The sequence below is a fragment of the Lotus japonicus genome, chromosome 4 (genome assembly GCF_012489685.1).
Source record: "Lotus japonicus ecotype B-129 chromosome 4, LjGifu_v1.2".
Lineage (NCBI taxonomy): Eukaryota > Viridiplantae > Streptophyta > Magnoliopsida > Fabales > Fabaceae > Lotus > Lotus japonicus.
This window is the reverse complement of record NC_080044.1, coordinates 18,610,045-18,636,916: the sequence shown is the minus strand read 5'-3', so window position 1 is coordinate 18,636,916 and position 26,872 is coordinate 18,610,045. Positions and strand designations below refer to the sequence as shown.

Here is a 26,872-nt window from a genome sequence, read left to right as displayed (position 1 = left end):
TACCGTTTGCACTTTTGGTTTTCCGTCCGTTTCCATCCAAAATTTGACGGTTTGAAGATTAAAAATTATTTTAAAAAATTAATAATAACAAAAACCCAGAAACATTGAATGTTCTTGTTCTCCATCATCATCTTCATCTTCTTCAAAGATAAAATTCCAGAAAATGAAGAATCCCAAAAAAATTCTCCTTCTTCACCACTCTCCCTAAAATACAACCTAGCAATCCAAAATTACCATCCCTAACCCAAAACCGAGCCAGAATCAAAGAGGATAAAGGGAGACCACCGCAGAGCTCGAACCACAACAGAAGGGGGATGAAGAGAATCAACCTTCTTCTCCTTAATCGAACCCAGAACCTCCACCGCTCCTCCCAGAAAGCCTCGACGCTGTCGTCTAAACCACAAAGGGTTCTCTCAAAGGGAAAAGGTGAGACCCAGATTGATGGAGATTGAGAGAACCCAGAAAATTAGAAAAGAAGAAAGGTTCTCTTAAAGGGAACGGAAATTGCAATGGTGAAAAGGGGGAAATTCTCGAGCGTCTCGAAATCCTCGCACACATCGCGCTGATATGCGTTTCACATCGTGTTCGAGTTGGACTCTGCCTTGTCTTCGGTGATTGAGGGTTTGTGTGAAGAATGGTGGAAGGAAAATTTTGCCTTGTCTTCGGTGTGTGATTTCTCCCTTGTATATGAAAAACAGAAGATGGAAGGCGGTTCCTATCGTTTATACTTGGGCTGAGCAATCAGCTTGGGAAGGAAATGTTGGTGATGATTCATTCCCATTTTTCCATCATTTGTGCTAAATTATCCCCCCTAATTAATGTCCATACTTAATCATCAGCATTCAAATATTTGCAATTGAATCGGTTTCACTTTGGAAGTGTTTATTAAATAAAATTCCTTGGCCTTGAACCTCTGCTAGGGTTTCCTGGGAGAGTCATAGGTGGATAGTGTTTTCATCCGTATTTCATCGTGATTTCAGTCCTAATTCTAGCGAGTTTTGGTCCGAGGGTTTCGTGAGGGAGAGAACATGAGCCTGGTATCTCCTTCAAGGGAGGAGAACGATGGTGAAACAGAGGGGGATGCCTCTCTTATTGTTTTTGATGATACAGACGTGGCTGATGCTCTGGGAGATTATGAGAATTGTCTAGTAGGGCGCTTTCTCACTGATAAGCCTATACATAAGGGATCTCTCCAGAGTGCTTTGGGAAACATATGGTGTAACCCTAGAGATTTTAGGGTGGAAGAAATCACAAGCAAGGTTTTCCTATTCCACCTTGGTGAAGAGAAGGATGCCAAACGAATTCTGCAAGGTTCGCCATGGGTGTTCCGGAATTCCTGGCTGCTCATCCAGCCTTGGAACCGCCATGTTGAGCCTGTTGACATGGTTTTCTCTTCGGTTGCTGTTTGGGTGCAACTTTGGGGCCTTCCGCTTCACTGTCGTACGCTAAAAATGGGAATGAAAGTGGGTGCTGTCATTGGGGAAGTCTTGGATGTGGACCTGTTTGAACTTCCAGATAAACGAGTCATTGTTAAGGTCTTGGTGGAGTTAGATGTACTGAAGCCTTTACTGCCAGGGGTAAATGGTGGTAGCCAGAAGGATGGGGTATTTTGGATTGATTTCAAGTATGAAAAACTGCCGCAATTCTGCTTTGTATGTGGAAGAATTGGACATGGTGATCAGTTTTGTCCTAAGAATGTTGCTGGTGAGCCACAAGATCTGATCCAGAGGAAGTATAGCCCTCGACTGAGAGCCTCCATGTCTGGTCGACGGTTTATGAAGAAGAAGCCTACTGGTACAAGTTCTACCTTTGGCACTGGAGGAGAACGAACGGTAAACCGTGATGTTTCGCTAGAAATTCTGGAGCGGTTTGCTCGTTTTACGGTGGCGGGGAGAGGAGGAGGGCGATATCTCAGTGGCGACACGACGGTTACTGACAATATCCTGGATACCGTGGTTTTCCCTTCAACTTCCATGGTGTGTGAACGTGGCAATCAAGATCGTGAGGAGGTGCAGCGGTTGAACACAAGTAAACTGCCAACAATTATAGATGAACGTGGGGGAACTGATAGGGGAGTGGAGACAGGTGGCAAGTCAATGCATAAGTCAGAAGAAAATACATGTGTTGAACGGGATACGTGTGAGGGGATGACTACTTTGGAAAAAAACTTAGGCCTTTCTCAATTGGAAACTCATGAGGGTCCCACGTTGATTTCTTCTCCAAAAAATAATATTGATGGTGGACCCTTAACTATTAATTATGTGCAGCTAAGTTTACAGCACAGTACTCCCAATCAAGATAGCTCTTCTAAAACAAAGCAATCTCTACGGAAATATAAGAAGCTGGGAAGAGATGTATCTGCTGAAGCTTCTAAGGAGAACAAGGGTGGAGCCAGGGAGAGTAACAAGCGACAGTTGGCTGACACAGAACTGAAACAGTCACAAATTGATGCAATGCCAGTGGACAAAAAGCTATGTTTATTACCAACGGTGGAGGCTGGAGCCCAGCCCCGCCGACAGCCATGAAAACAGTAGCATGGAACTGTCGCGGGCTTGGGAACCGGCGCACAGTTCGAGCTCTGAAAGAGCTTTGTAGAGTTCAAGATCCCACATGTCTTTTCTTGATGGAAACAAAGAGAAAGGATCATGAAATGAATCGAATGCGTGGCTCAACGGGCTTGCAAAATATTATTTCTGTTAGTTGTGCAGGTAATGGGAACAGGAGGGCTGGTGGTTTGGCTTTGTTATGGAAAAATGAGGTGGATGTTACTTTGTTATCTACTTCTTCTAATCACATAGATTGTCTTGTCTCTATGGAGGGTGGATCCTTGTCTTACCGTGCTACTGGTATATATGGATTCCCTGAGCAGCATAGGAAGCACCTCACTTGAGAATTAATCAATACCTTAGCTGGACTTCATCCTCAACCAGCTTGGATGGTATTTGGTGACTTCAACTTAATCCTACGGGAGGAGGAGAAGTATGGAGGTGCTTTGCCAAACTTAAACTTCATAGCGTTGTTTCAAGAGGCCCTTCACAGGAGCAATTTGAGTGATATGGGATTTGAAGGAAATAAATATACATGGAGGAATAATCAAGATGGTGCTGATTTAATCATGGCAAGACTGGATAGAGGCCTTGTGTCTCCTACTTGGCTTGATATTTTTCCGCATGCAAAGAATGTCCATCTCTCCCACTTTGCTTCGGACCATCTTCCTATTCTAATTGATACGAAACCCCGGCAGCGTGTAAGGGGTGGGAATGGTCGTGTTATCAGGTTTGAGGAATGCTGGCTTAGGGATAAGGAATGCCCAGATGTGCTTGCTGGGATATGGAATGAAGGGGGTGCTGACCCCTACACGAGAGCAACTTCTTGTTTGGTGGGATTAAAGCGTTGGGCAAAGCACCGATTTGGAAATGTTCCAGCGGAAATAAAAGCCACAAAGGAGGAGCTGAATGAGTTACAAGAAAGAATCCATGAGGAAGGTGTGCTGGCAACTATTAAAAATTTGGAGGATCATTTGGATGATTTATTAGAGAGTGAGGAGATTTGGTGGTCTCAAAGGTCGAGAGCAATGTGGCTACAACATGGAGATAAAAATTCCAAATTTTTCCACCAAAAAGCCACACAGCGGAAGGAACGGAATTGGGTAGATTCAATTCAGGATGATGCTGGTATTTGCTATGAAAAGGAAGAAGAGATAGCTCTAGTTATGACATAATTTTTTCAGAACTTATTTTCCACTAGCAATCCTCAGATGACAGAAGGGGTGTGTGAGGTGGTACGTGGTAGGGTATCAGAAGCTATGTATGGGGTGCTGGATGGTGATTACACACATACAGAGGTATATGAGGCTTTGCAACAAATGAAACCAACAGCGGCACCGGGACCAGATGGACTTCCAGCCTTATTTTACCAGAAATTTTGGCCAATCATTGGGGAGGAGATCACTAGTGTGGTGTTGGAAGTGCTTAATGGGGGAGCCAGCCCGGAGAGATTAAATCACACATTTCTATGTCTTATCCCGAAGGTAAAGAAGCCTAAACATACCAAGGATTTTCGGCCAATCTCCCTTTGTAATGTGATTTTCAAGTTGATTACGAAGACAGTGGCTAACCGAATGAAATGTATGCTTCCATCGGTGGTAGGACCTTTCCAAAGTGCTTTTGTTCCAGGTAGATTGATAACTGACAATGCTTTGATCGCTTTTGAATCTTTTCATTATATGCGCAAGCGTACAACAGGAAAGGATGGGTATGTGGGGCTAAAGCTTGATATGGCAAAGGCGTATGACAGAATAGAGTGGGATTTTCTTAGATTGGTGCTTACTTCCATGGGTTTTCCTCCAAGGATGACTGGGTTGATCATGAGTTGTGTCTCTACAGCTAGTTTTTATGTTCTATTGAATGGGAAACCGGGTGCTATTTTCAGATCATCTAGAGGCTTGCGTCAGGGTGATCCTTTATCTCCTTACCTTTTCATTTTATGTGCTGAAGTTCTTTCTGGATTACTCTTGAGGGCTCAGGAAAATCAAACAATTCATGGTATCCGTATAACAAATCAAGCCCCAGAAATCTCACATTTATTCTTTGCTGATGATAGTATTTTATTTTTCCGGGCAACGGAAGATGAAGTGGATGTTGTAAACCAGGTTCTGCATGACTACCAACAAATTTCAGGTCAACTGGTGAATTTGGATAAGTCTGAAATCTCTTATAGCCGAAATGTTCCAGAAGAGAGTAAACATGCCATTCAGGATAGATTGCAAGTTAAGGCAGTCGAGGTTCAGTCTAAGTATCTTGGTTTACCTGCTTATGTTGGAAGATCAAAGACCCAGGTTTTTAATTTTGTTCAGGAGAGAGTTTGGAAAAAGCTGAAAGGATGGAAGGAGAAGGCGCTTTCACTATCAGGTAGGGAGATTCTGATTAAGTCAGTTGCCCAAGCCATTCCTACATATATCATGAGTTGCTTTGCACTACCATTAGGTTTATGTCATCATATAGAAAGTATGATAAGCAGGTTTTGGTGGGGGAGCAAACAAGGAGAGAAGAAGATCCATTGGATTAATTGGAATTCTTTATGCCAATCCAAGCAGGATGGAGGAATGGGGTTCCGTAATTTCAAAGCTTTCAATGATGCACTGTTGGCTAAACAAGGATGGCGTTTACTGAAACATAAGGAATCTCTGGTGGCCCGAGTCTTGAAAGCCAGGTATTTCCCGCGGTCTACCTTCTTTGATGCTCCTGTGGGTTCATTGTCTAGCTATACTTGGCGCAGCATACAACAAGCGGCCTGGGTTGTAAGAAAAGGCTCGTTTTGGAGGATTGGTAGTGGAATGGGGGTGCGCATTTGGGAAGATAACTGGTTACCAAACCAACAAGGCTTTAAAATGTGGTCACCAAAGCCAATGGGCTGCGACGTTTCTCATGTCTTTGAGTTGATTGATTTCTCATCTGGTTTATGGAAACGTGACATATTGCAGCAGCTGTTCTTACCCTTTGAGGCCTTGCAGATTGAGCAGATCCCCTTATCGTCTATGGAGCATGATGATCAGCTAGTGTGGGCAGACTCACCGACGGGCTTCTTCACTGTGAAGTCAGCATACCACTGCATTCGTACTTGGAAGGAGCAGGAAAATACATCTCCATCAGTAGCGACTTCTGACCCTGTATGGAAGAAATTATGGAAAATGCAAGTGTTGCCTCGGTTTGCTCATTTTCTGTGGAGGGCTTTAAAAGGAGTTATCCCAACCCGCCAGAAACTTTGGAATAAGGGGGTTAGGTGTCCAATGTTTTGCCCCAGGTGTGATAATGCGACAGAGACAGTAGAGCATGCTTTGAGGGATTGCCCTTGGTCCAGGAGAGTATGGTTTGCATCGCCCCTGGGTTTTTCGTGGCCAAATGTAGTGGACCAATCTTTCAATGCTTGGTGTCATGAAGTGATAATTTCTGCTCCACAGGAAGTAGGGGAGATCTTTGCCACAGTCTGTTATCATATATGGAAAGCACGGAACCTGCTCTGTTTTGAAGGGAAGGATACTTCAGAGCGAATGGTGGTGTCGCATGCTATGGAAACTCTAACAGAATTTCAGGGAACTCAGAAACAGGTTCGGGTTGATGCTGCGAATGCTAATCAAAGGTCTGGTCAGCTATGGCGTGCTCCGGAAAGTGGTGTTCTAAAAGTGAATGTTGACGCCTCTGGTTCTGGTTCACGTTGGGGGCTAGCTGTGGTGGTTCGTAACTCGTTTGGGAATGTGGTGGCAGCTGCTACCAAGGCCATGCATGTGGAGTTGGGACCAGAGTATGCGGAGGTGTGTGCAATTCAATTTGGGATGTCATTTGCTCTTGAACGTGGGTTTTCTGCAATAGCACTAGAGTCTGATTGCAAAGGAATGGTGGATGCAATTTTGAGGAGAAAACAGCATGCTTCTTATCTTGGTTTAGTACTAAATAGTATAGATAGTTTGAAGTCAAGATTTATGTCGTTTTCTATTGTTCATGTAGGTAGAAATGCAAACTGTGTGGCTCATGAGTTGTCCCAGTTCTCATTGCAAAATGTTAATAGAATTTGGCTGGGCACTACTCCCTTCTGTATTCAGCATTATGTGCTCAAGGATATTATGTCCCTTCCTAATTAATGCAAAGTTATATGTTGGAATGTCAAAAAAAAAAAAGAATCGGTTTCACTTTATAGCCAAGACAAGTATATCAAACTAATAGATCTCTGTCATAAAAACATTGCTTCTCTGTTTCTAATTTCATTATGTTATTGAGCTTCTCAGATTTTTAATTTAATATACCGTGTTTGTTGTTGGAGTTTTTAAATTAAAATGGAGATGAAGATTTATGAAGTTGAAGAAGTTTGGAAGATCGAATATATTTAACATGATGACATGGTGATGAAGAAGATGAATATTCATATATATGTTTTTGGATTTTTGGAAAAATGGGATGAAGATGATAAATTTCTCTGTTTTTCATACGAAGGTATGAATGTTTCTGGAACCAATTTTTTTTTTTATTTTTTAATTAAATTTTCACCGAATATTCCGTCAAATTTTGGATGGAAATGGACGGAAAACTAAAAGTGCAAATGATAGTTAATGTGGAGGATGAAAAATGCTAATGATTTTTGTCAAGGACCAAAATCGCACGATTGGATAAAGTGGGGGACAAAAAGTGCAATTAAGCCTACAAAATATGTATTTGAGCATTGTCTCGTAAAAAAACTTTACCAAGAAAAACTCAATGAGAAAAATGGTTAAAGAAAAAAGAGTACAATGCAATTTAGTTTAAATCTTTGACCGGTTGAACTTCGATATCTCGTACAAGTCTTTCAAATTTTGCAGTTGAAAGAGCCTTCATCACCATTCTTTTGTAGATCGTGAGTGAAGAATAATTTTGGTAAAATGTGTTTTGTCCTATATCCCGTGATGTATCCTTCTTGTATTTAAGCAATGCATGAAGTATTATCTTTATATATAGTTGTTACTGACACTTGTCCAGAGGAAAAACCACAATTATTAAACACGAATTGAATCCCATAGATATCAGTCAAAAACTTTATTGACGTGCCTTGTGAATGTTAATGTTTCTCATGTCACTTAAATACAAATACTCACATGTGTGTATATATATATATATATATATATATATATATATATATATATATGCTTTATTGGATTTACACCTTTAGGGTGACTTCAAGTCCAAAAACCATTATAGTTGGCAAATGAATTGCTTCTTTCTGTTTTTGTCAATCACACCCATTATTTTGGGTTCAAGATTCTCACACATATTTATAAAATTGAGCGCTGCTTTATTATGTTGAAATTTTTTCATGTTCTTGGTTCCATGTTTTTAACTTATAGAAACATAACTCGATTGAGATCTCTTTATATCAATAATGACCGGTACCTGAACCTCTTCGAGAGGTTTAAATTTTTTTGTATTGTCTACACTTTTTAACACAGTTTTCATCAACATGATCATTTTCCCTCTTTGAATAATTGATTATAGTAATTGATTGCCATTTTTCTCTATCCAGGTCGAGGCTTTTGACATTAATATCAAGTTTTCTTAACTTGTTTTAGTCTTTTATCTTATTAGAAAACCTATTTTTTTCTTGCATATGAAAATCATTTTCATGTTGGTTGAGAAAAATTGACTAGAAATCAATATGTGAGTCACATGCTTACATGTAATTGATTATTTTTACCAAAATCCTTTAGATTTCACAATCCCCCACTTTAGTCGGTCGGGGGTACCTTTTTTTTTCCCATCAATCTCGAGCCATATTAGTAACCCGACGTTGTAGTAGAGGGTTCTAATGACACAAATCACTATACTAGCCACAAAGTTTTGCACTGTTCAATTATTCTACCCCATGATTCAGACTAGGTTTGCTGCCTCAAAAACATGTTCCTCTTATATTCATGCATGATCCTTCAGCTTCATTTCATGACCATTGTCTTATCCCTATTCTCCTTCAATCAAACTACTCTTGTAAGGCTTGGGAAACATTTTATTCGAGGCCTATAGTTGACACTAATGTTAATACAATGAACCTAGGAGACCTAGCTAGGTTAAAAAAATGAATTCCCAAGTTATCCTCTTGTTCCTACTTTATAATACAAGGTTGTAATTGTAACTACATGATAAATGAGTTCACAATCATTCCCTTGCAAAATTCTTTGATTATTGTTGTGGTCGCTCGTCCCTTCCTTTGTGATGTAACTGACATTCACATACATTGTTGGCCAATCAATATTTCTTAAGTTTTAAGAGCGTAGCAGAAGTTTACATATATTTTAGACAATTGGTCAGTGTCATTATATGCCTTAATGCAGATTAACTTTCATGTATGCACAAAAGTCTCCAAAGCCTCGAGTCTCGAGGAAGACGAATCAAGTCTTAAAATAGCCCTCACAGATGAAGTACTTGGACTCGATGAACCTCCATATACAAACAATTATGAATCCCCAACTTCAGGTACCTAAAAATGTGAAAAAGTAAAAGAGATTCCCGACCATGAATTCCTTTATAAGAAGCAAATACTGCCTTATTTCCTACATGAAAAAACATTATATACAACACTTCAATTCAAATCATGTTTCATACCCTAGTCACCTAGTGTGCTACTGGCAATATCTCAACACCCATAACAAAGGATATATGCTCCAAGGATTGGGATTGGTAATGAAAGACCATAAATCATGATTTCCATGCTTGTGACAAGAGACCCATGTACAATTTTCCATTAGAAGTATTCATTTCATGCTAATTTATAAGCTTACAATTTTCATTTTTTTGTAAGTTTTGTTTTACTTAAGTTTTATTTTTTATATTTTTCATTCATATATTCTTTTAGCTTTTTGAAGAACAATATTATAATATGAGTAACAAATTCTTACAAAAATAGAAGCTAATTCTTCAATAAATATATATGAATTTGTATGTTGATTAATTGATTTTTTTTTGGGTCATCAAAAAATTGACAAAAACTAAACAAACACCTAGGTTACTAATATTGAGTCCCTAAAAATAATGGTCTCTAATTCGGAAGGAAGACTCATAAGAACGCAAAACCCAATAACATTTAATTGAGCACCCCTCTTTGCAAGCCAATGTTTGCATAGCGATTGCTGTATACTTAGTGATGTTTTTTTTTTTTAAATAAGCCAAATATTGTATTCACACTTAGCACAAGGGGTGCTAAACCCAAATACAAAAGAAGAGAAAAAGAACAACAAAAAACTAAAGCACTCTAGAAGACCAGCATACCAAACGCATGGACAACTAGAGCATACCAAGAGCATGAAAACCAGGACAAACAAAACATCCCAACCTACACAAAACAACCCACAAAACTCATGCCCAACCCCAATAAAAACAAACCAATTACACAGAGCACACGCACGTCACCGGACTTGTCGACCACTTGAAAAGAGAGTAACAAAATCCCTTCATATTAGCTTCAATTTTTTGTTGTTTTAAAGTAGATGTTAAAATCAAAAGTTCAACACGTAAGAATGGCCTATAAGAATTGTTATAAAATATTTAAATAACTAAAACTTATTTAATTTGCATATAGGGGTAGAGTTTTTCTTGTCATTCAAATCAAAAGTCTCTCTTTTGACTGAGTTTTGACCATCTCTTTTTCTTCCCTCCTTCCTCTTCCTAACTTCCTTTCCTCTTCCTTACCTGCTCCAACCTGTCTCACCCTCAAATCACCTCTCACTCTCCTTGCACATGAATGACAACTACCACTATATATTACAACCCAACTCTAACTCTCTCTATTGCTTTAACCATTTTCATTCCTCATAAACCATGGGCTCCTGCTTTTCCACCAACACCGCCACTAAGCCGCAGCAGTCAACGGCGGCGCAGAAGAAACAACCGCCGCCCAACAGACATCAACGGCAGCGAGCCCAGCGGCACGTGGCTGGCTCCAGGCACGTGCCGTCCGGGATGCGCGCCGATTTCGGTTACGACAAGGACTTCGATGAGCGTTACTCGCTTGGGAAGTTGTTGGGACACGGTCAATTCGGTTATACCTATGTCGGAGTAGACAAAGCCAGTGGGGATCGTGTTGCGGTTAAGAGACTCGAGAAGAGTAAGGTCATTTTCGTTTCTTCCTTCAAGCTCTCATTGTTTTGTTTTGTTTTGTGTTTCTTATTTGGTCATTGGTTTGGGATTTAAGGTATCAGAAACATGGAAATGTTAGGCTAAGTTTACTGTGTTGTTTGAGTGTTTGAACTTTGCATATATAGAAATGTAACTAATCATAACTGAAGCTAACAGAAATCAACACAGTAGGATTAATTAACCGTTTTAACTAACTTGTATAATTCTTGGTATCGTTACATCCCCGCGAAGTTAGGGTAAAGGAGGCTGGACCCTGAGTTTCACAGAGCACTGGTGAAAGGCTTCTTGAGAGTGCTGAGCTGAGAATGTGATGGACTCGAAGGTGTTATTGCACTTAATCGCGATCAAAGGGTAGGATGAGCTCCAAGTGCTTGGTCCGAGAGTGTAAGATGGAATTGGTATTGAGTGTAATTGTACTTAGATTGTCACAGTAGATGGTAAGTGGGGCTAGGAGCTGGGCTTTTCATATCAGGCTTGGGTTTGGAAAGACATCATTGTCTGGAGCTGTGAGTTTTGGATTGACTGCTATATAGGTGTGGTCATCGGTTTAGCTGAGGTCGTGTCTGCTTTTTTAAGAAGATCATTGATGTACTTAGTTCGAGATAGAATTATTCTGCCTTCACACAATGATGCGCTTGAATAATTAAGGAGCCTAGCTGCCTAGGTCTTTCAGAGGGAATTTTGCATCCAGTGAGTGGATGAAGGAATCAATGGCTTCTGAGGAGTTAAAAAAAAGAGGCAGCCTGGCGCACGAAAGCTCCAGCAATGCCCCGGGTCCTGAAGGGTCCGAACACTTGGTCTATTGTACTGAGCCTTACCTTACCTTCATTGTTACTCAATAGAGTGTTTTTAGGACTTGAACTTGTAACCCGAGTCATACGGCGACAACTTTTTACCGTTGCGCCAGCTTGCTGAGGTGTTGCGATGAATATATCATCAACATGGTCTAGTGCCAAAACAATGGAAGTGGTAGTTGAGAGAACAAACAGGGATGCGTGTGATTTGGCGATAGTGAATCCCATCTGAAGTAGAGATCGGTGAAGCTTTGCATAATGCAATACCATTCCCGCGTGGCCTCTTTTCGGCACTAAAAGGCTTTGTGCAGATTGCATGCTAAATCTTTGCCACCTTGAGTATAGCTTTTGTGCTAAACTATATAGAAGTCCTCCATCAGGTCCCCATTAAAAAATGAGTTGGTAATATCTATCTGCCTGATAGGCCAGCCTCTTGTAATAGCTAGAGTGAGGATAATTTCTAACGGTGGCAGGCTTGATTACCGGGCTAAAGTTTTCATAGTTCAAAGCCCTCTTGTTGGTTGACGCCTTTGGCTACGTGTCGGATTAAGGTATCCTTGACGACATTGACCATATCCTAGGAAGGTCCACTTACTGGATTAAAATTAGAGTTTGTCTTTATAATGAGGCCTTAGACATGGATAACACACACGTCCAAAGGTTCTAAGTGTGAACTGAAATAGGAAGTTGATTTCTAAGACAGTAGCTCAGTTGGTGTTTGATTGCCAAGATTGGGAGTAGGTAATCTGTTTTAATGTATACTACTGTTTGGAAGGCATACCCCGAAAAGGAGAATGACATAAGATGCATTATCTAGGAGAGCAAGCCCTATTCAGTCACATGTCTATGTTTTTTTTTTTCAGCTGTGCCTTATTGTTCATGAGTATAGGGGCAACTATGTCTATAAATAATTCCTTCACTGTTGAGAAATTTGGTGAAAGGGGCATACTCTTGGCCTCATCAGATTAAAACATTTTGATTGATCTGCCTAGCTGCTTTTCTATCATGTATTTGAATTTAAGAAAAGTAGGAAAGGCTTAGACTTGTTTTGCAGCAAGTGAATCCAGGTGTATTTAGAGTAGGCATCAACAAAGTGAATATAGTACTTGCACCCATTAGAGGTTGCTATTGAGGCAAGACCCCATATATCCAAATAAATTAATTGCACTGGTTTGTCATACCTTGTATTTCAATCATAAAAAGGTAGCTTGTGGCCTTGTGGGATATAGCTAGACAACAATACTCACGAATCAAATTAGTTTTATTCATAGAAGCTGGAATGTTACATTTTTCCAGTACAAGTTCAAATGTCTTTGAACAAGCATGACCTAGTCTGGCATGCCAAGTGGCATTCAGGGTACATGTTTGAAGCACCTGTGTACATTTGGCATGAAGACTTTTAGAATGACTTTTAAAAGAATTTTAGAAATTTCTGGAACATGAAGATGATTGTGCACAAACAGTAGTCTAAGTGTTTTTGAGAATCAAGAGGCTGCTCCATTGGCCACTTTGACTCTAGTATCACCCTTGTAGGCTGATTTCCGCATCAGATTCAATGAGTCTGGTGTGACATAATTGGTTGGACCTGAATCCGGGTACCATGCAGGGATATAATAATTAATTGAGCTAGTTTCTGGTACTGCTATCATGCCTGTATTGATTGATGGAGTTTTGTCATCGTCATCAATCTCACTATTGAAGGCTGAAGAGTGATTGCTTTGACAGAAGTTCTGATTTACAGATGAAGATCAACTTGTGCTTGATAATTTGGGTTAAATCTGTGTGAACAGTTGAGTTTAGTATGTTTATGCTTGCCAAAGACCTCGCATTGTGGCTTATCATGACTTTGTCTTCTTCCTCCTCTACTATAGCCGCAGCCTTTTGAGGAGTGAAAACAAACAATCTATTCATATTTCTTCCTCTAACTCAATATCCAGATTGCGGCTGTATTAAGTTTGCTTGGAGGCCTTGCATTGGAAATGAATTTTCCTCTTTGTGATGTTTCTCGAGTCTTTCTTCCTGTGACATAGTGCTTCGATCTCTGCTACTGTATAAGGATCGATTCTTGATAATGCTGAATTAACAACCGAGTCACCTTCGTTGGGCATGTAATCATGTCAACTGTCTTCTTGATTGTAAGCATGTAATCATTGGCTGAGCCTATCTTCTTGATGTTCTTTAGTTGAATCTTCAATTGTTCAATTTTGCTCTTGTTTGATTAACAAATCAAGTTTCTTCCAAATTTCAAATGAGAGGTCACAAGTTCACAACTTACCGCTCTTATTGTGGAATTTTCAGACATTGATGCCAACAGCCATGATGCAAGTAGTTGATCTTGTTATTCCCAATTGGTGTATTCTTCAGTTCACCAATCCATTGCCTCATCTTCATTGTTGTGATACTTCTCTGGCTTTCCATCTAAATTTTTTATGAACTTCTGGAGCTTGAATCCTCGGGTGGTGGTTAATGCTTGGTATTTCCAAGTAAAGAAATTGTGCTCATCCAATTTGATTGACTGGATTTGAGAAAGTTTGGGTAGTGAAGCTTGTAGGCTGTGTTCAGCCATTGGTGTTGGATCATGATGCTCTGATACCATAAAGGTATCAATACTTTGACGAGAGAGAGAGAGAGAGAGAGAGAGAGAGAGAGAGAGAAGTTCTCAGAAATAGAAATGTGAGACCAAGTTTATTGTCGTGTTTGAGTGTTTGAACTTTATACCGATGGACTGTGGGTCTAACGGGAAAGCACAGATTAGGATTAGTGTTGCCTCTTGAAGCCATATTAGAATTTGGGAGGCCTAACTCAACCACAAAAGCTAGCTCAAGAGTTGAGGGTTGCCCTACCCTTTATAAAGGCTATCTATGTCATATCTCTAGCCAATGTGGGACTTCTAACAGGGATTAACATGACAACCATTTAAATAATTTGAGAATCTTTAGTTTAAGAACTAATTTGAGGTCTATGGTGCATGTTGCGTAATAATTCGGAGGTTCTCGCTTCATGCTACTGCAAGTATTGCACATGCCTGTAATCATGTGTTCCTAAATCAATCCCTTGAATGTACTGGCAGATGGTTCTCCCTGCTGCTGTTGAGGATGTTAAGCAAGAGGTCAATATATTGAAAGCAGTTGCCGGTCACGAGAATGTGGTTCAGTTCTATAATGCTTTTGATGATGATTCATACGTTTACATAGTTATGGAGTAAGTTGGTTTGTTTTTTCATTGTGCTGTTTTCCATGCCCCTCTGGTCTTGAGCACTACTTTGCTGAAGTGTGCTCTGGATTTATATATTGGGAGCTCAACTATTGAATCATTGTGTCTTGCTCACTCTATGTGTTTGTTTGTATGCTCATGTTTACTTTCTTAGGTTATGCGAGGGTGGAGAACTGCTGGATCGGATATTGGCCAAGTAAGTTTTGCTTGATTTTGGATGTGATTGCTATTTTTCTTCAGTTAGTTATCACTTAAGAGTTTAGAATGTGTTATAAAATTGCAGAAACCAGGGTCAATATTCAATAACGACTCGTGGGTTTGTGTTTGGGGCTGTTCTTTTTTCTTGTACCAGAACTTACTTCATCTTTCTTTGCTTTGAGCAGGAAGAACAGCCGTTACACTGAAAAAGATGCAGCTGTAGTTGTAAGGCAGATGCTCAAGGTTGCAGCTGAGTGCCATTTACGTGGTTTAGTGCACCGAGACATGAAACCGGAGGTATGGTCAAGCTCACTGATATATCTGGCAAATTTGTGTAAAATGGGAAATGTGGTAGTGTACTAGATGCTGTTTGATAAATCAATTTTATTTTTCTTTGCATGCAGAATTTTCTTTTCAAATCAACCAGAGAAGATTCACCTTTAAAGGCTACAGATTTTGGTTTGTCAGATTTCATAAAGCCAGGTAAGGAAATATCTTTATTTCCATGATCAATTTGCTTTGTTTTTCCACCTTCCCTCTTTTGTACCAGGAATGTTCTCCTTTTTGATTGATTGAGGTATCAGACATGCTGCAATCTATGTGTGAGAATTCTAGTTTTCTATATTTGAATAAAAGAAAAAACACTGCAGGAAAGAAGTTCCATGATATTGTTGGCAGTGCTTACTATGTTGCACCTGAAGTATTAAAGCGGAAATCAGGCCCTCAATCTGATGTGTGGAGTATCGGTGTTATTACATACATCTTGCTATGTGGGAGACGCCCATTTTGGGATAAGACTGAGGATGGTATCTTCAAGGAGGTATAATACGTTATCATTGTAATTTTCTGATTATCCAATTTACGTGGGATTCCTCATTTATTCTTGTTTCTTAGTGACATAATAAGTTCTGGTATCTACTTTCATTGTGTACTGATTTTGAGTTCTGACAACAGAATTTGCTTTACTTTTTTGTTGTTATGTTTAATTGATAACCTGATATATGCAGGTCTTACGTAACAAGCCTGATTTCCGCCGGAAACCGTGGCCGACTATAAGTAATGCTGCAAAGGATTTTGTCAAGAAATTGCTAATAAAGGATCCTAGGGCAAGATTAACTGCTGCTCAAGCTCTATGTATGTATCCCTTTGTTTTCTTACAATGAGAAGGTTGTTTATTAGTTGAGCATTTAAGTGATCCCTGTCTGATGAGAGCAGCAGAAGTCTTAATCACTAGAGGTTTTTGTCACTGCATCATATGTAGAGTGTGCTCTGTTTACACTTGTAGGGTTGAACTGAATAAAGTCAAAATGTGTTTCAGACTCTCAGTTTAAACTATAAATTTATCGTTAATAGATCTTTTGAATTACTTTAGTGGAAATGTATAAAGTTTTAATGATACCAAGTATTATATTTATGCGCACCTAATTACCCTCATTTTATACTTACTACAATTTTTAAAAAAAAAGTGTAACTATGTTTTTTCGTAGCGATCGATTTGTCTTTATATCATTGCTAAATTATTTTCTTTAGATTCCTGCTTGATTTCTGTATTATTTAATTAAAACTTATTTTGAGTGCTAGAGTGTATTGCTTTATTAAATTAGGAGAGAGGGATGAGGAAAAGTAAGTAAAGGACAAAAGGTAAATAACATTCCGATTGCCTATTTAAGTGCACATAAACCATTTTTGAGAGAAAGGTTACCAGACAGCTCTGAAAACTAAGGTGGCCAAACTACTCTTTGAAAACTACTTCTCAATTAACATTATATCTAAAATGAGGTAAGTGTGCTTTGTTAATCATTTTAAAAGTAGTAAGAGTTGTAAAGATTCTTAATAATAGCTAGAAGTTTAGAACCTCTAACTGCTTTCTGTAAGAACAGCCATGCTTGACTTGCTGAATCACTGGTGCCCTATTTCATAGGATTTTATTGGCAGTTCAGATTCAGTAAACATGGTGAATGGTGTTTCTGTACAGTGGTAATGCTATACAAACGAACACTTCACGTTACACAAAATCTCAACTATTTTTGTGCCACTAATCACACCTAACTCTAATGCACAGCAATGCAATCAAACTGCAACATATCTTTTGTTGTTCAAGTAGCATTATCTTTTCATATAATTTGCTTAGTGAAACTGTAATTCTTATCCTCTGCTTCACAAAATATTTTGTAAGAAAAGCTTTCAGTAATGTGTAACGGTTTCCATTAATCCTGATATTTCCAGCACATCCATGGGTTAGAGAAGGTGGAGAAGCATCGGAGATTCCTATTGATATATCTGTCCTGAACAACCTGCGGCAGTTTGTGACGTATAGTCGATTCAAACAATTTGCACTAAGGGTGAGACATTTATTGTTGCCTTTGCATGTCAGATGGCATAGGATTTGTTTGATGTTAAGCTTTGTTGATATTTGATTACCCTGCAGGCATTGGCTAGCATACTTAATGAAGAAGAGTTGGCTGATCTAAAAGATCAATTTGATGCAATAGATGTGGACAAAAATGGCTCGATTAGCCTGGAAGAGATGAGACAGGTAAGCGTATTCATTTACCGGTATTGTAGCTAACTGTAATCTAAATATGCCACTTTCATGAATAAATGATTCCCTTAAATATAGTTTCTCCACTTAAGTATAAAAGGTAAGATTTTGTGCAGGCTCTTGCTAAAGATCTTTCTTGGAAGTTGAAAGAATCACGTGTACTAGAGATATTGCAAGCAGTGAGTATGTTTTGATTTTTGTAGGCATCATACATAGTTTTATTGCTACTTATCAGCGCTTGTTCTCTTTCTAAATTGTGAAAGTTTCTTTGGTGATGAATGATATTACTTCCACACCTATGACAATATATGTTGCTTCCCCAACTCCCCTAGTTAACGTTATACATCATGGTTGTTTTGTCCTGTTTGCGTTAAACACTCTAACATCTGCACATTGCCTTCTGGCTTTGGAAAATAAGTATAACTTAGTCTTTTGTGCTTGCAGATTGACAGCAACACAGATGGGCTGGTGGATTTCACTGAGTTTGTTGCAGCTACATTACATGTGCATCAATTGGAGGAGCATGACTCTGATAAGTGGCAGCTACGGTCACAAGCTGCTTTTGAGAAATTTGACTTGGATAAAGATGGCTATATTACTCCAGAAGAACTTCGAATGGTTGGTCTCATGTCTTTTTCCCCCAAAACATTTTTCATGTAAAATGTGTACCCTTAATAAAACAATTCAATTTTAGGTGGCAAGGATGTTAGTGCCTTGCTAGAAAATCTGCTTCTCATTTTGAACTGTAAAAGTTTCAAAAAAATTGGCATACATATCTGCTGCAAACCTACAACTAAGATTCTGTTTATCTTTTCAGCATACTGGCTTGAGAGGATCGATTGACCCTCTGCTTGAGGAAGCTGACATCGACAAAGATGGAAAAATCAGCCTATCGGAGTTTCGTAGACTTCTAAGAACTGCAAGCATGGGTTCTCAAACTGTGACAACCCCAACTGGCTATCAGCGGAGGAGCTAGTTTAGTGGTGTTTTAGAGACTGAGATATGTTAAGATGTGAGAGTGCTGGAACTCCTCCAAGTTATGTCTTGTGTGATTAAGCTGAAGCCCATAAGATTATCATCTATTATGCAGATTTTACTCACCAAATGCTCTGGCAATGTAAGAAACTCAAACTCCTGTGTTTAGTCGACGATTCACCCGCACAAGGATATGTTCACGTCTTTGGGACTGCATCAAGAGGTGTTTGGTAGAGTTTCAGAAGACCCTGCATGGAATGGCTTCAGGTATTACGTCCATTCCAGTGTATATCTTTTAAGTATGGGCGTTTTATTGGTTGTGCCATGCATGTAATAATAATGAACTTCTTAGAACTGTCAATAAAGATGAAATTAAATATGTTGATTGAATTATATTCTTACCATTTTCCCACCTTTATCTTATTTTATTTCCTTCAGAAAGCAATTGCTGCCTGCTTTTCTTACTACATACTAATTCTTGAATTTGGATTTGACCTAATTCTGCCCTAGAAGAACTGTTTGACATGTGTTGTACGAGTGTCCAACAAATGTTAGTGATGTACTAGTGTCCGACACCGGACACTCCATATTGTAGGGGTGTATGTGCTTCAATGGCATGAGAAATTTGATCTGTATTACTTATTGATGACTCTACTTCTAATGGCGTGGATTTATGTGTATATACAAGATCATTAAATAGTGTTATCAGTTGTTTATATGTAGATGACATGCGTATCTTTGGTCCCTATTACGATGTTGTAAATAATAGTAATTACTTTCTTTCATCTGAATTTGATATGAAAGACGTATCTGAAGCAAGTGTAATATTAGGTGTTGAAATCATAAGAAAGGGTGATAGAAACTCCCAAATGTTGAAAAACTTATTCAAAAAGTTTAGACATTTTGACGCCTCTTGATTCCAATACTAAAGAAAAATAGAGGTGATACTAATAGCCAAAATGAGTTTGCCCAAATGATTAAGTGTCTGTTTGTGTTTCCATTCCCTCAGTGTGAAAGCCAGGTGTTTGTTACCATTCCCTCAATGTGAAGCTCGGCGGTTCAACCCAACTCAAGAGTTCTATTGGGAAAGAGTGCTTAGGAATTCGAGATTCCTGTGTGGCATGATAACTCAACTAAACCACTGCAAAAACAAACATGCTCCAAGAGCTTGTTGAAATGAATGATTTTTTCTCGACCTAGCGTAACTCATAGGTTGATAAAGCAGATATACCCAAAATCTCAACCTCGATGATTGGAATGCATTACAAGGCTCATGAAATTATTGAAATATTTAAGAGGTGGATAACCGTTTTGTTAGAAGGATACAATAATGCTAGCTCGATCTATGATTTGTGACAAAAATCCACAAGTGATTATATATATTCATACTTGCGGTAACTTAGAGATCAACCAAACAATCTATAAAAGCAAGATCCACTGTGGAATCAAAGCTTATTGCTCTAGAGTTGTCTTGTAGTGAAGTTGAGTAGTTAAAAAACTTATTAACATATATTCCTTTATGAATAAAACCAGCACCGCTTGTGTCAATGCATAGTGATTACTAATCGGTAATAGCCAACAAAACTTTCAATGATTAAATACTAAAATAGATATATTTATCTAAGTTATAGCGTGGTTACGCAACTTTTGGAAAATAGAATAATATTCATCGATTTTGTGAAGTCACAAAATAATTTGGCCAATCCTCTAATTAAACTCTTGGGTGTAAAATTAAAATATGAAACATCGCCGGATGATACTTACACCAATTTGAAAATAAATATTGACGATAACCCGATCTTTGTGATTACTGATTAGAGATTCTATAAAGAGTATTCATATGGGTAAAAATAAGTTGCTCGTTAATTCTTTTGGCACTGCTAAAATTTGTCTCGTATTCTGGTGTGGAGAAATGCTAGACTTCAATATAGCAAAGATAAACTCATATATTTTTAATGATTCATATATCTCTTATGGATTTCTCCATGCACTTCATGCTATCGGATTATGATTCTCTCATGTGAAAATTCTTATATTTTCTCATGTTGAAATTTCGTATGTACACCTCTTTTCATAAAAAATTAATAGTGATAGTAACCCAAGCTCTTAAGGATTTTGACATCTCTCAAACTAATGACTAGATTCAAGATGTCACTCTTAAGTGTGTCCCAGAAATATTCAAGAAGGAAATGGGATGTAAGCCATGTTTAACATTGGTCTCATTCCCACAACTGATGGTTCTACCCTTGCTCCTGTTAACCAAGGGTTTCAAACTAGACCTCCCTTTCCTAGTCCAAGCAAGAAGAGGACGAGCATAAACTTGGAGCAAACAATTGTCAAAAAGCCCAGGGCTCACAAGAAGAAAAATTATCAGGAGAAGAACCTTGAAAAGATGCATAGAGGAAGGAAGTGAGTGAGTCCCTAAAGATATAGGACTCTAATTTTGTCACGAGCCCATTAACTTCCAGGTCATGGGCAAGTTTCTAAACAACAACTTCACCCTCAGCCAACTCTAAAGTGTTGGTGTTTCAGAGGTCCTTGATCTTGTGGCTAAGAAAGCATTGAGGCCTAAGGACTATCTGCATTTGTTGCTTCTTCAACACTATAGTGCTCCCTCAATATAAGCAGGAAATGACTAAGAACTCTAAGAAGACAACTCATTAAGCAAATAACATCAAAATGTTGAGCATTAAGATTGAGGATGTCGAGTTTAAAAGAGATGAGAAGGTTAAGGAAGCAGGGGTCCTTACTACTGAGGTCGAGACTCGTAAGAAAAAAAATTAAGGGATTGGAGATTAAGTATTTTACGGTTGAGACTGAGGCTTCATCGGTCGTTGGCTTCTTGAAGGAGAAGGACAAACAACTCATCCGTCTCCAAAAAGATTATGATTCAAACTTCAAAAAGCTTGCCTGGGTAAGATCTGAAAAAAGAATGCTCTCATCCTTTCACGAGATGAGAAGAAGAGTGAGACGCTTCAAGTGTTTCTTGATAATACTAATACCGAGATCATTAAGTTGAAGATGATGGTTGCAAGTGGGATGACAATGGCCTTTGAAAAAGTTGTTGAGCAGTTAACTGTTCTAAACCCAATCTTAAAAGGGAAGGACATTTGATCGTGGTGTGGTGGATGTAGGCTGAATGTGCGGTGGCGCGAGTAATAACTACGACAGCGATGTATTTGCAAAAGACACTTTCGATGGTCAAGTCAAGTTTCTGATTAGGGGGGGAGAGAGAGATATGAGATTCAACTGAAGTGCTTAACTATTGACTTCCAAGTCATTGACCACGCTTAGGCAATCTTGATGTTATTAGTTGTGAGGACTCTGTTTTGCTCGGCTGACTATTTGACGAGATGATTCTCATTTCTAGATGTCCTAAGCGGTCAAAAAGACACTCACTTAGTTGTGTGTTACTTGGATTATCCATAACAATTAATTTGTTTTTCAGAGAAAATATTTGAACAAATTTCCTTTCAAAAATAAAATAAAATAAAATTTGAAGGTGGATAGAGTGAAAGAGAAAATGAGCATTTCACCTATAAAAAATAAAACGTGACCAGCAATATCTTGGGACAAAAATTTAAAAAGTACGTAGTTTGCAATGATAGGAAAATCCTTCTTCTTTAGGTGCAGACACATTGCTCTCCATGGTCCTCATCCTGGCGCCGGTAGAGAGATTGAGGAGAGCGGCGAGGCGACTGTTGCTAGAGACCTCCTTGAAGGCCTTAACGCTCTCTTCGTAACTAGAAATATGCACGATGATGGTGGTGGCATCGTTCAAAATTCCGACCCTTCTTTATTGTTAATATTTTATTATTAATTAACGTAAAAGTACACTTTTTAATATATATATGTTACTTTGAATAAAATAATAAAAATGAAAAAATATTCTACATATCTATTTTTTATGTTTAATATATTAACTTTATAATGTTGTTATCGTACATAACATTATTATCATATTCCATTCTATTTCGTTATGTTCTATTCATTTTTTTGAGACACTATCTTAATATCACCTATGGGCTCACTATTATCTTTCTTTTAACCTATTTTTATAAAGAGAGAATAGTAATCACCAATTAAAATGATTTTGTAGTAATGACATTATTAGCATTCTATTTGGCCCGCTCTGGTCAAACAAATCCACATTTTTTTAGCAAAACATTAATCCACATCTCAAGCAATATATTATTCATTTATTTGGTCAAAAAAGCAATATATTATCATCAATTGAGCTTACTCACATATTCATTCGCCATTAATGGGCCTCGGCTGGACCCAAATAAATAAACCCATAATTCAAAAATAACGGCTAGTTATGCATTGTTTAGGTAAAATAATCTCCCACGCGCCAACGGTCATATTTTTCCTTCTGTATATAAACCCACAGTTTTCCCCTAAACTCGCATCTTCTGTTATCTCTCTCACACTGCAAGATCATAGCATCAAATTTCACTCTGAATCCTTTCGTTCCAATGGAAACTCCATCATCCACCGCAAGAAGAGTCACAAGATCACAAACCACAACCATTGCTGCTGCTTCCAATTCAAGTGAGCAATGTTTTTCTTTCTCTTATCAAGATTCAATTATTCAAATTAGGTTCTCAAATTTTCGTGTATTCATAATAATGGTCCTTTTTGTTTTGTTTTCATTCAGGGAAGATTGAAGAACCGGAGAAGAATATGTCGAAATCGAAGCAAAGAAACGGGCAGCAGCAGGATCGGGGTGCGCTGATTGACATTTCCAATGATTCGCCGATTGTGGGGCTGGCCAATGGTGATCTTGAGACGCCAGTTTCGTCGTGTGCGGCGAAACAGAGGGGAAGCCGGGTGAAGATGACACCGGGTTCCGGTGAGGCCTTGCTGAGGGGTCAGGTGAAGACGCTGTTGCAGAAGGTGGAGGAAGAAGCTGAGATTTCCAAAATCGCGGTGGAGATTCGCCCCTTTCTGAAATTTGCTAACTCTCCTATGTCACTTCTTGCCCCTACTCCTGCAAACACTCCACAAATCCCAGATTTCAACACTGCCATGGGTTTGGCTTCTGTGTCACCTTCTTCTGTTATTCAAGAACAGTTGATTTCTCAGGTTAATCTTAATCCTCCTTGAAATTTTAATCATATGATTTTTCTTATTTTACCCTCAATTTGGTTTAGCCCTAGTTAAAATTGAATCATAATTTTCTCCTTTTATGCAAGAAAAGTTAATTTGGATTGAGTTTTGAATTGAGAGAGTGATGACTTTTGTTAATGCCCAATTTTTCATTTGATGGTGAAGTTGATTTTCTGTTTGTTTTATGGCAGGTGGTGAATCAAGTATTTGAAGAGAGTCCTGAATCTGAAAAGACACTGATAACAAGGTCCCTTCTCCTTGATTTCTCAGACAAATCTGATGTTTCAGAATGCTCCTCTGAGGTGACTTATCAGGGAGTTATCACTACTAGTAGTGAGGACAAGAAGCTCCAGAGCTCCACTGAAGATGATGGTGATTCCATCTGGTCAATGCAGGTCAATGCAAGCACTCATGATGAGGATGAATATGAGGATGAGGAAATAGCTGAAGATGGGTCTGTGCTTGATGAACTGTGTGCAGGATTGAACAACATCAGTGTGAATGAAAGGGCTGTTCCCAAGTTCAGTGGGAAGCACACAAGATTTGTTTACAACAGTGATGAGGAGCTTGTGGAAGAGGTTGAAGTAGTGATGAGTGAATCTGATTCTTCAGATAATGTCCTGCATTTGATGGGGTTGCCAACACCAAAAGGAAAGCACCTTCGCTTTTCTGAAGAGGAAGAAAAATCTGCTTGATTCTTCATGTGTTGTTGGTTTTGGGGGGTTGTCTTCTTTGGACACCACTTTTTGGCCATTGTTTTGTTTTTCAATTTCTGAATTTGTTTCTTTTTTAGTTGTTTAAATGGAAGCTAAGATGGACCACTTTGTGTGGTTGAATGCTCCATAAAATTGTTACTTTGATCATCATCAATTAACTGATGATACTACTATATCTTCGGTCTTTAATAATAGCAATTGCAACTTTCTCCATTATCGCCCAAATCATTCTATTCTGCATGCATCTTTCTTATATGGCTGAAATGATGGACCACACTGCTTTTATTTCTTTTTCTAATTTTCTATTATTTTTCTCATTTCATCAAATCATATTTTCACGTTTTCCGATGTATAAAAAAAAATTTCACTTTCTCTTTATTGCATCATAATCACAACTATTTCCTCTTTCCGGGAGAGGTGTAATTAAATTTGGGCCACACTTGCTCGACATGTTCATAAAAGGAAGGATCGTATTTCATATGATAGAAAGAATCATAGTATTTATTTTCAAAATGATTTAAAAAAATTAAATTATATATTATAGGAAAAATTGTCATAAAATAGGAAAAGGAGAAAAATAGTATTTTTTTTTGTACATCGGAAAGATATTGCACCCGTCAGGAATCGATCCTTGACGATATTTTCCCAATAAAACAAAAATTCATTTCTAATATCCACTATTTATGAAGCGATGAAACAGGAGCAAAGAAACAATAAGCGGGGTAAACCGATCTGAACCGAACACATGGTGGGTTTGATTGGATTATTGGTTCGGTTCAGAATTTTTTTACAAAATCCGATCACCATCGGTTCGGGTATCGGATTTAGGGATTGAAAAACTGATAAATTCGAACAAACCCAAGAATTGTTTTACATTAAACTCAGACAATTTCAACCCATTACATTACATATTTATATTTGTATTAGAGATATTAGTTTTATTTAGATTATATGGATTATCATTATCGAATGTTCCGTTCTTTAAAAATGTTGGATTTTCTATATTATTTATATTTTTTCACATTTTTAGAATAATTTTCATGCATATTTATAAATAAATTTTTTTTATTCCAAATCCGACCATCCGAACCGAACCAATCCAATTTAGATCGGGTTGGTTTGGTTCGGATTTAGAAGTAAAAATCATGAAATCCGAAACAACCCAAACCGTACATGTTTGATTGGTTCGAACATTTTATCACCCTAAATTCGAACCAATCCGGTCCGATTACACCCCTAACCAGTAGGCAATAGCTAAATATTTTCCATTATTTTAATAAAAAAGTAAAAAAATAAATAAAAAGGATGTGTGAAATGAGAGTATTTTATCTTATGGAAAGAGTCGATGAAATAACTACAAAAACTAAACCACATCTTCAATAATTGGTACTTTATTATTATTTTTGTTAGTCGGAAATGCCACATAAAATATAAGATACACGCAAGGAACTAATGTGCATTTTTCTCCAATGGTATAGTTTTTTATTTTTATTTCCACCTAATTTTTATTTAAATTTTAATATAAACTCAATACAATTAATTTTTTTTTAAACATAATACAATAAAATTAATATTGAAAAAATATAATATAATTAAAATTTAACATAATTAATATAATATTTACTTTTGGGCTAGACCACATGATCTACATCACTTCATCAGTCTTCACTTTGGTTCATCTCCTCAGTCTTTTCTTCTCCTTTTCATGGTCCAGACTCATCGTGCAACCTCTCTCTCTCTCCCTCTCCTCCCTTTCACACATTTCTCATATGAATTGAGTGCATGGGAGCGTCGGCCAACACCAGATCGGACTGAATCAATACTCATTGCACAAACGGTATAAATAGGGGATCGACTAAAAGTGCAATTAAGCATTTTTTTTATTCATGAAAAGAGAAAAGTGAGAAAAATTGTGATATCTTACTACATGAAAACACATGTATTTTAGATGTTTAAATTGTTGTACATATACTCAAAATCTACTAATAAGGTGTTTGTTTCATATGTGCTAGATAAGCTAGATTCTCGTAAGAGTTATAACACAAATTTGAGCCTCAAAAAAGTCATCTGTTATGAGAAGCGAGTTTATATCCTACTAGGATAAAAACCATATATACTCAATTTGAATTAGACATTCAAATAGAACAACTTAATTAAGTAATTAAGATTGACACTACACTTCAAACCAAATCCTCCGGCAATGATTATATGTTTTCTGTTTTAATATGTCAACTAGTAGACATTAATCCAAGAAAGATATCATGTTTAGTTGTATTATAGATTATAGATGCCTACATTGGATGCTTGTGAGGTGTATACCAACTACTCAACCAGCACCCTTCAACTTTGTGAGCTGGTCTAGCCTAGCAAAATACAACAAATTTGGCCTTAGGCCGCGGCCAGGAAAATGCGGTTATATGCGAAAAAACCGTGGTTGTAAGCTTCAACCACGGTTTTGCCACGGATTCCTGTCCATGTGATATGCGGCCGCCTTCATTATCAACTGCGGCCCACACAGGCCACAGTTTAAACAAGTTGGACATGGCCACGGTTGTCCCTTAGATGCGGATTAAGAACCGCGGCCCACACAGGCCACAGTTTAAACAAGTTGGACATGGCCACGGTTGTCCCTTAGGATGCGGATTAAGAACCGCGGCTGTATACCCTCATGCC

At 38.2% G+C, this 26,872-nt stretch overlaps 3 protein-coding genes across 6 annotated transcripts; all 3 read left to right on the top strand.

Annotated features, from left to right (window-relative positions):
* Positions 1-2,935: 2,935 nt before the first annotated feature.
* On the top strand, positions 2,936-3,721 carry LOC130712412 (uncharacterized). Its single transcript, XM_057562247.1, has one exon. It carries the CDS (start codon positions 2,936-2,938, stop codon positions 3,719-3,721), a length of 786 nt encoding a protein of 261 aa, XP_057418230.1.
* A 6,414-nt stretch (positions 3,722-10,135) lies between these two features.
* LOC130710784 (calcium-dependent protein kinase 28) lies at positions 10,136-18,761 on the top strand. Of its 4 annotated transcripts, none has more exons than XM_057560138.1 (12): positions 10,140-10,622; positions 14,514-14,644; positions 14,811-14,852; positions 15,040-15,151; positions 15,259-15,337; positions 15,505-15,674; positions 15,862-15,988; positions 17,081-17,196; positions 17,283-17,390; positions 17,513-17,575; positions 17,841-18,014; positions 18,214-18,761. In XM_057560138.1, the coding sequence occupies exons 1-12, from the start codon at positions 10,332-10,334 to the stop codon at positions 18,370-18,372; spliced, it is 1,572 nt and encodes a 523-aa protein (XP_057416121.1). In that variant the 5' UTR covers positions 10,140-10,331; the 3' UTR covers positions 18,373-18,761. The 4 variants fall into 4 exon arrangements, with proteins under 4 accessions (XP_057416124.1, XP_057416122.1, XP_057416121.1 ...); XM_057560140.1 differs by having other exon boundaries at positions 10,477-10,617; XM_057560141.1 differs by lacking the exon at positions 18,214-18,761 and having other exon boundaries at positions 10,136-10,622; positions 17,513-17,579; positions 17,841-17,981.
* Positions 18,762-22,769: 4,008 nt separating this feature from the next.
* LOC130715553 (uncharacterized) lies at positions 22,770-24,412 on the top strand. Its single transcript, XM_057565669.1, has 3 exons — positions 22,770-22,925; positions 23,032-23,459; positions 23,675-24,412. Exons 1-3 carry the CDS (start codon positions 22,850-22,852, stop codon positions 24,176-24,178), a joined length of 1,008 nt encoding a protein of 335 aa, XP_057421652.1. The 5' UTR covers positions 22,770-22,849; the 3' UTR covers positions 24,179-24,412.
* Positions 24,413-26,872: the final 2,460 nt, after the last annotated feature.

What these genes read in the sequence shown, in the direction of transcription:
- LOC130712412 (XM_057562247.1), top strand. Translation starts at nt 2,936, where the DNA reads ATGGTATTTGGTGACTTCAACTTAATCCTACGGGAGGAGGAGAAGTAT.
- LOC130710784 (XM_057560138.1), top strand. Translation starts at nt 10,332, where the DNA reads ATGGGCTCCTGCTTTTCCACCAACACCGCCACTAAGCCGCAGCAGTCA. An exon ending in ACCGAGACATGAAACCGGAG is followed by an intron (nt 15,152 to 15,258) that starts GTATGGTCAAGC and finishes CTTTGCATGCAG; the next exon opens with AATTTTCTTTTCAAATCAAC. An exon ending in CTCCAGAAGAACTTCGAATG is followed by an intron (nt 18,015 to 18,213) that starts GTTGGTCTCATG and finishes TTATCTTTTCAG; the next exon opens with CATACTGGCTTGAGAGGATC.
- LOC130715553 (XM_057565669.1), top strand. Translation starts at nt 22,850, where the DNA reads ATGGAAACTCCATCATCCACCGCAAGAAGAGTCACAAGATCACAAACC. An exon ending in TGCTGCTGCTTCCAATTCAA is followed by an intron (nt 22,926 to 23,031) that starts GTGAGCAATGTT and finishes GTTTTCATTCAG; the next exon opens with GGAAGATTGAAGAACCGGAG. An exon ending in AAGAACAGTTGATTTCTCAG is followed by an intron (nt 23,460 to 23,674) that starts GTTAATCTTAAT and finishes GTTTTATGGCAG; the next exon opens with GTGGTGAATCAAGTATTTGA.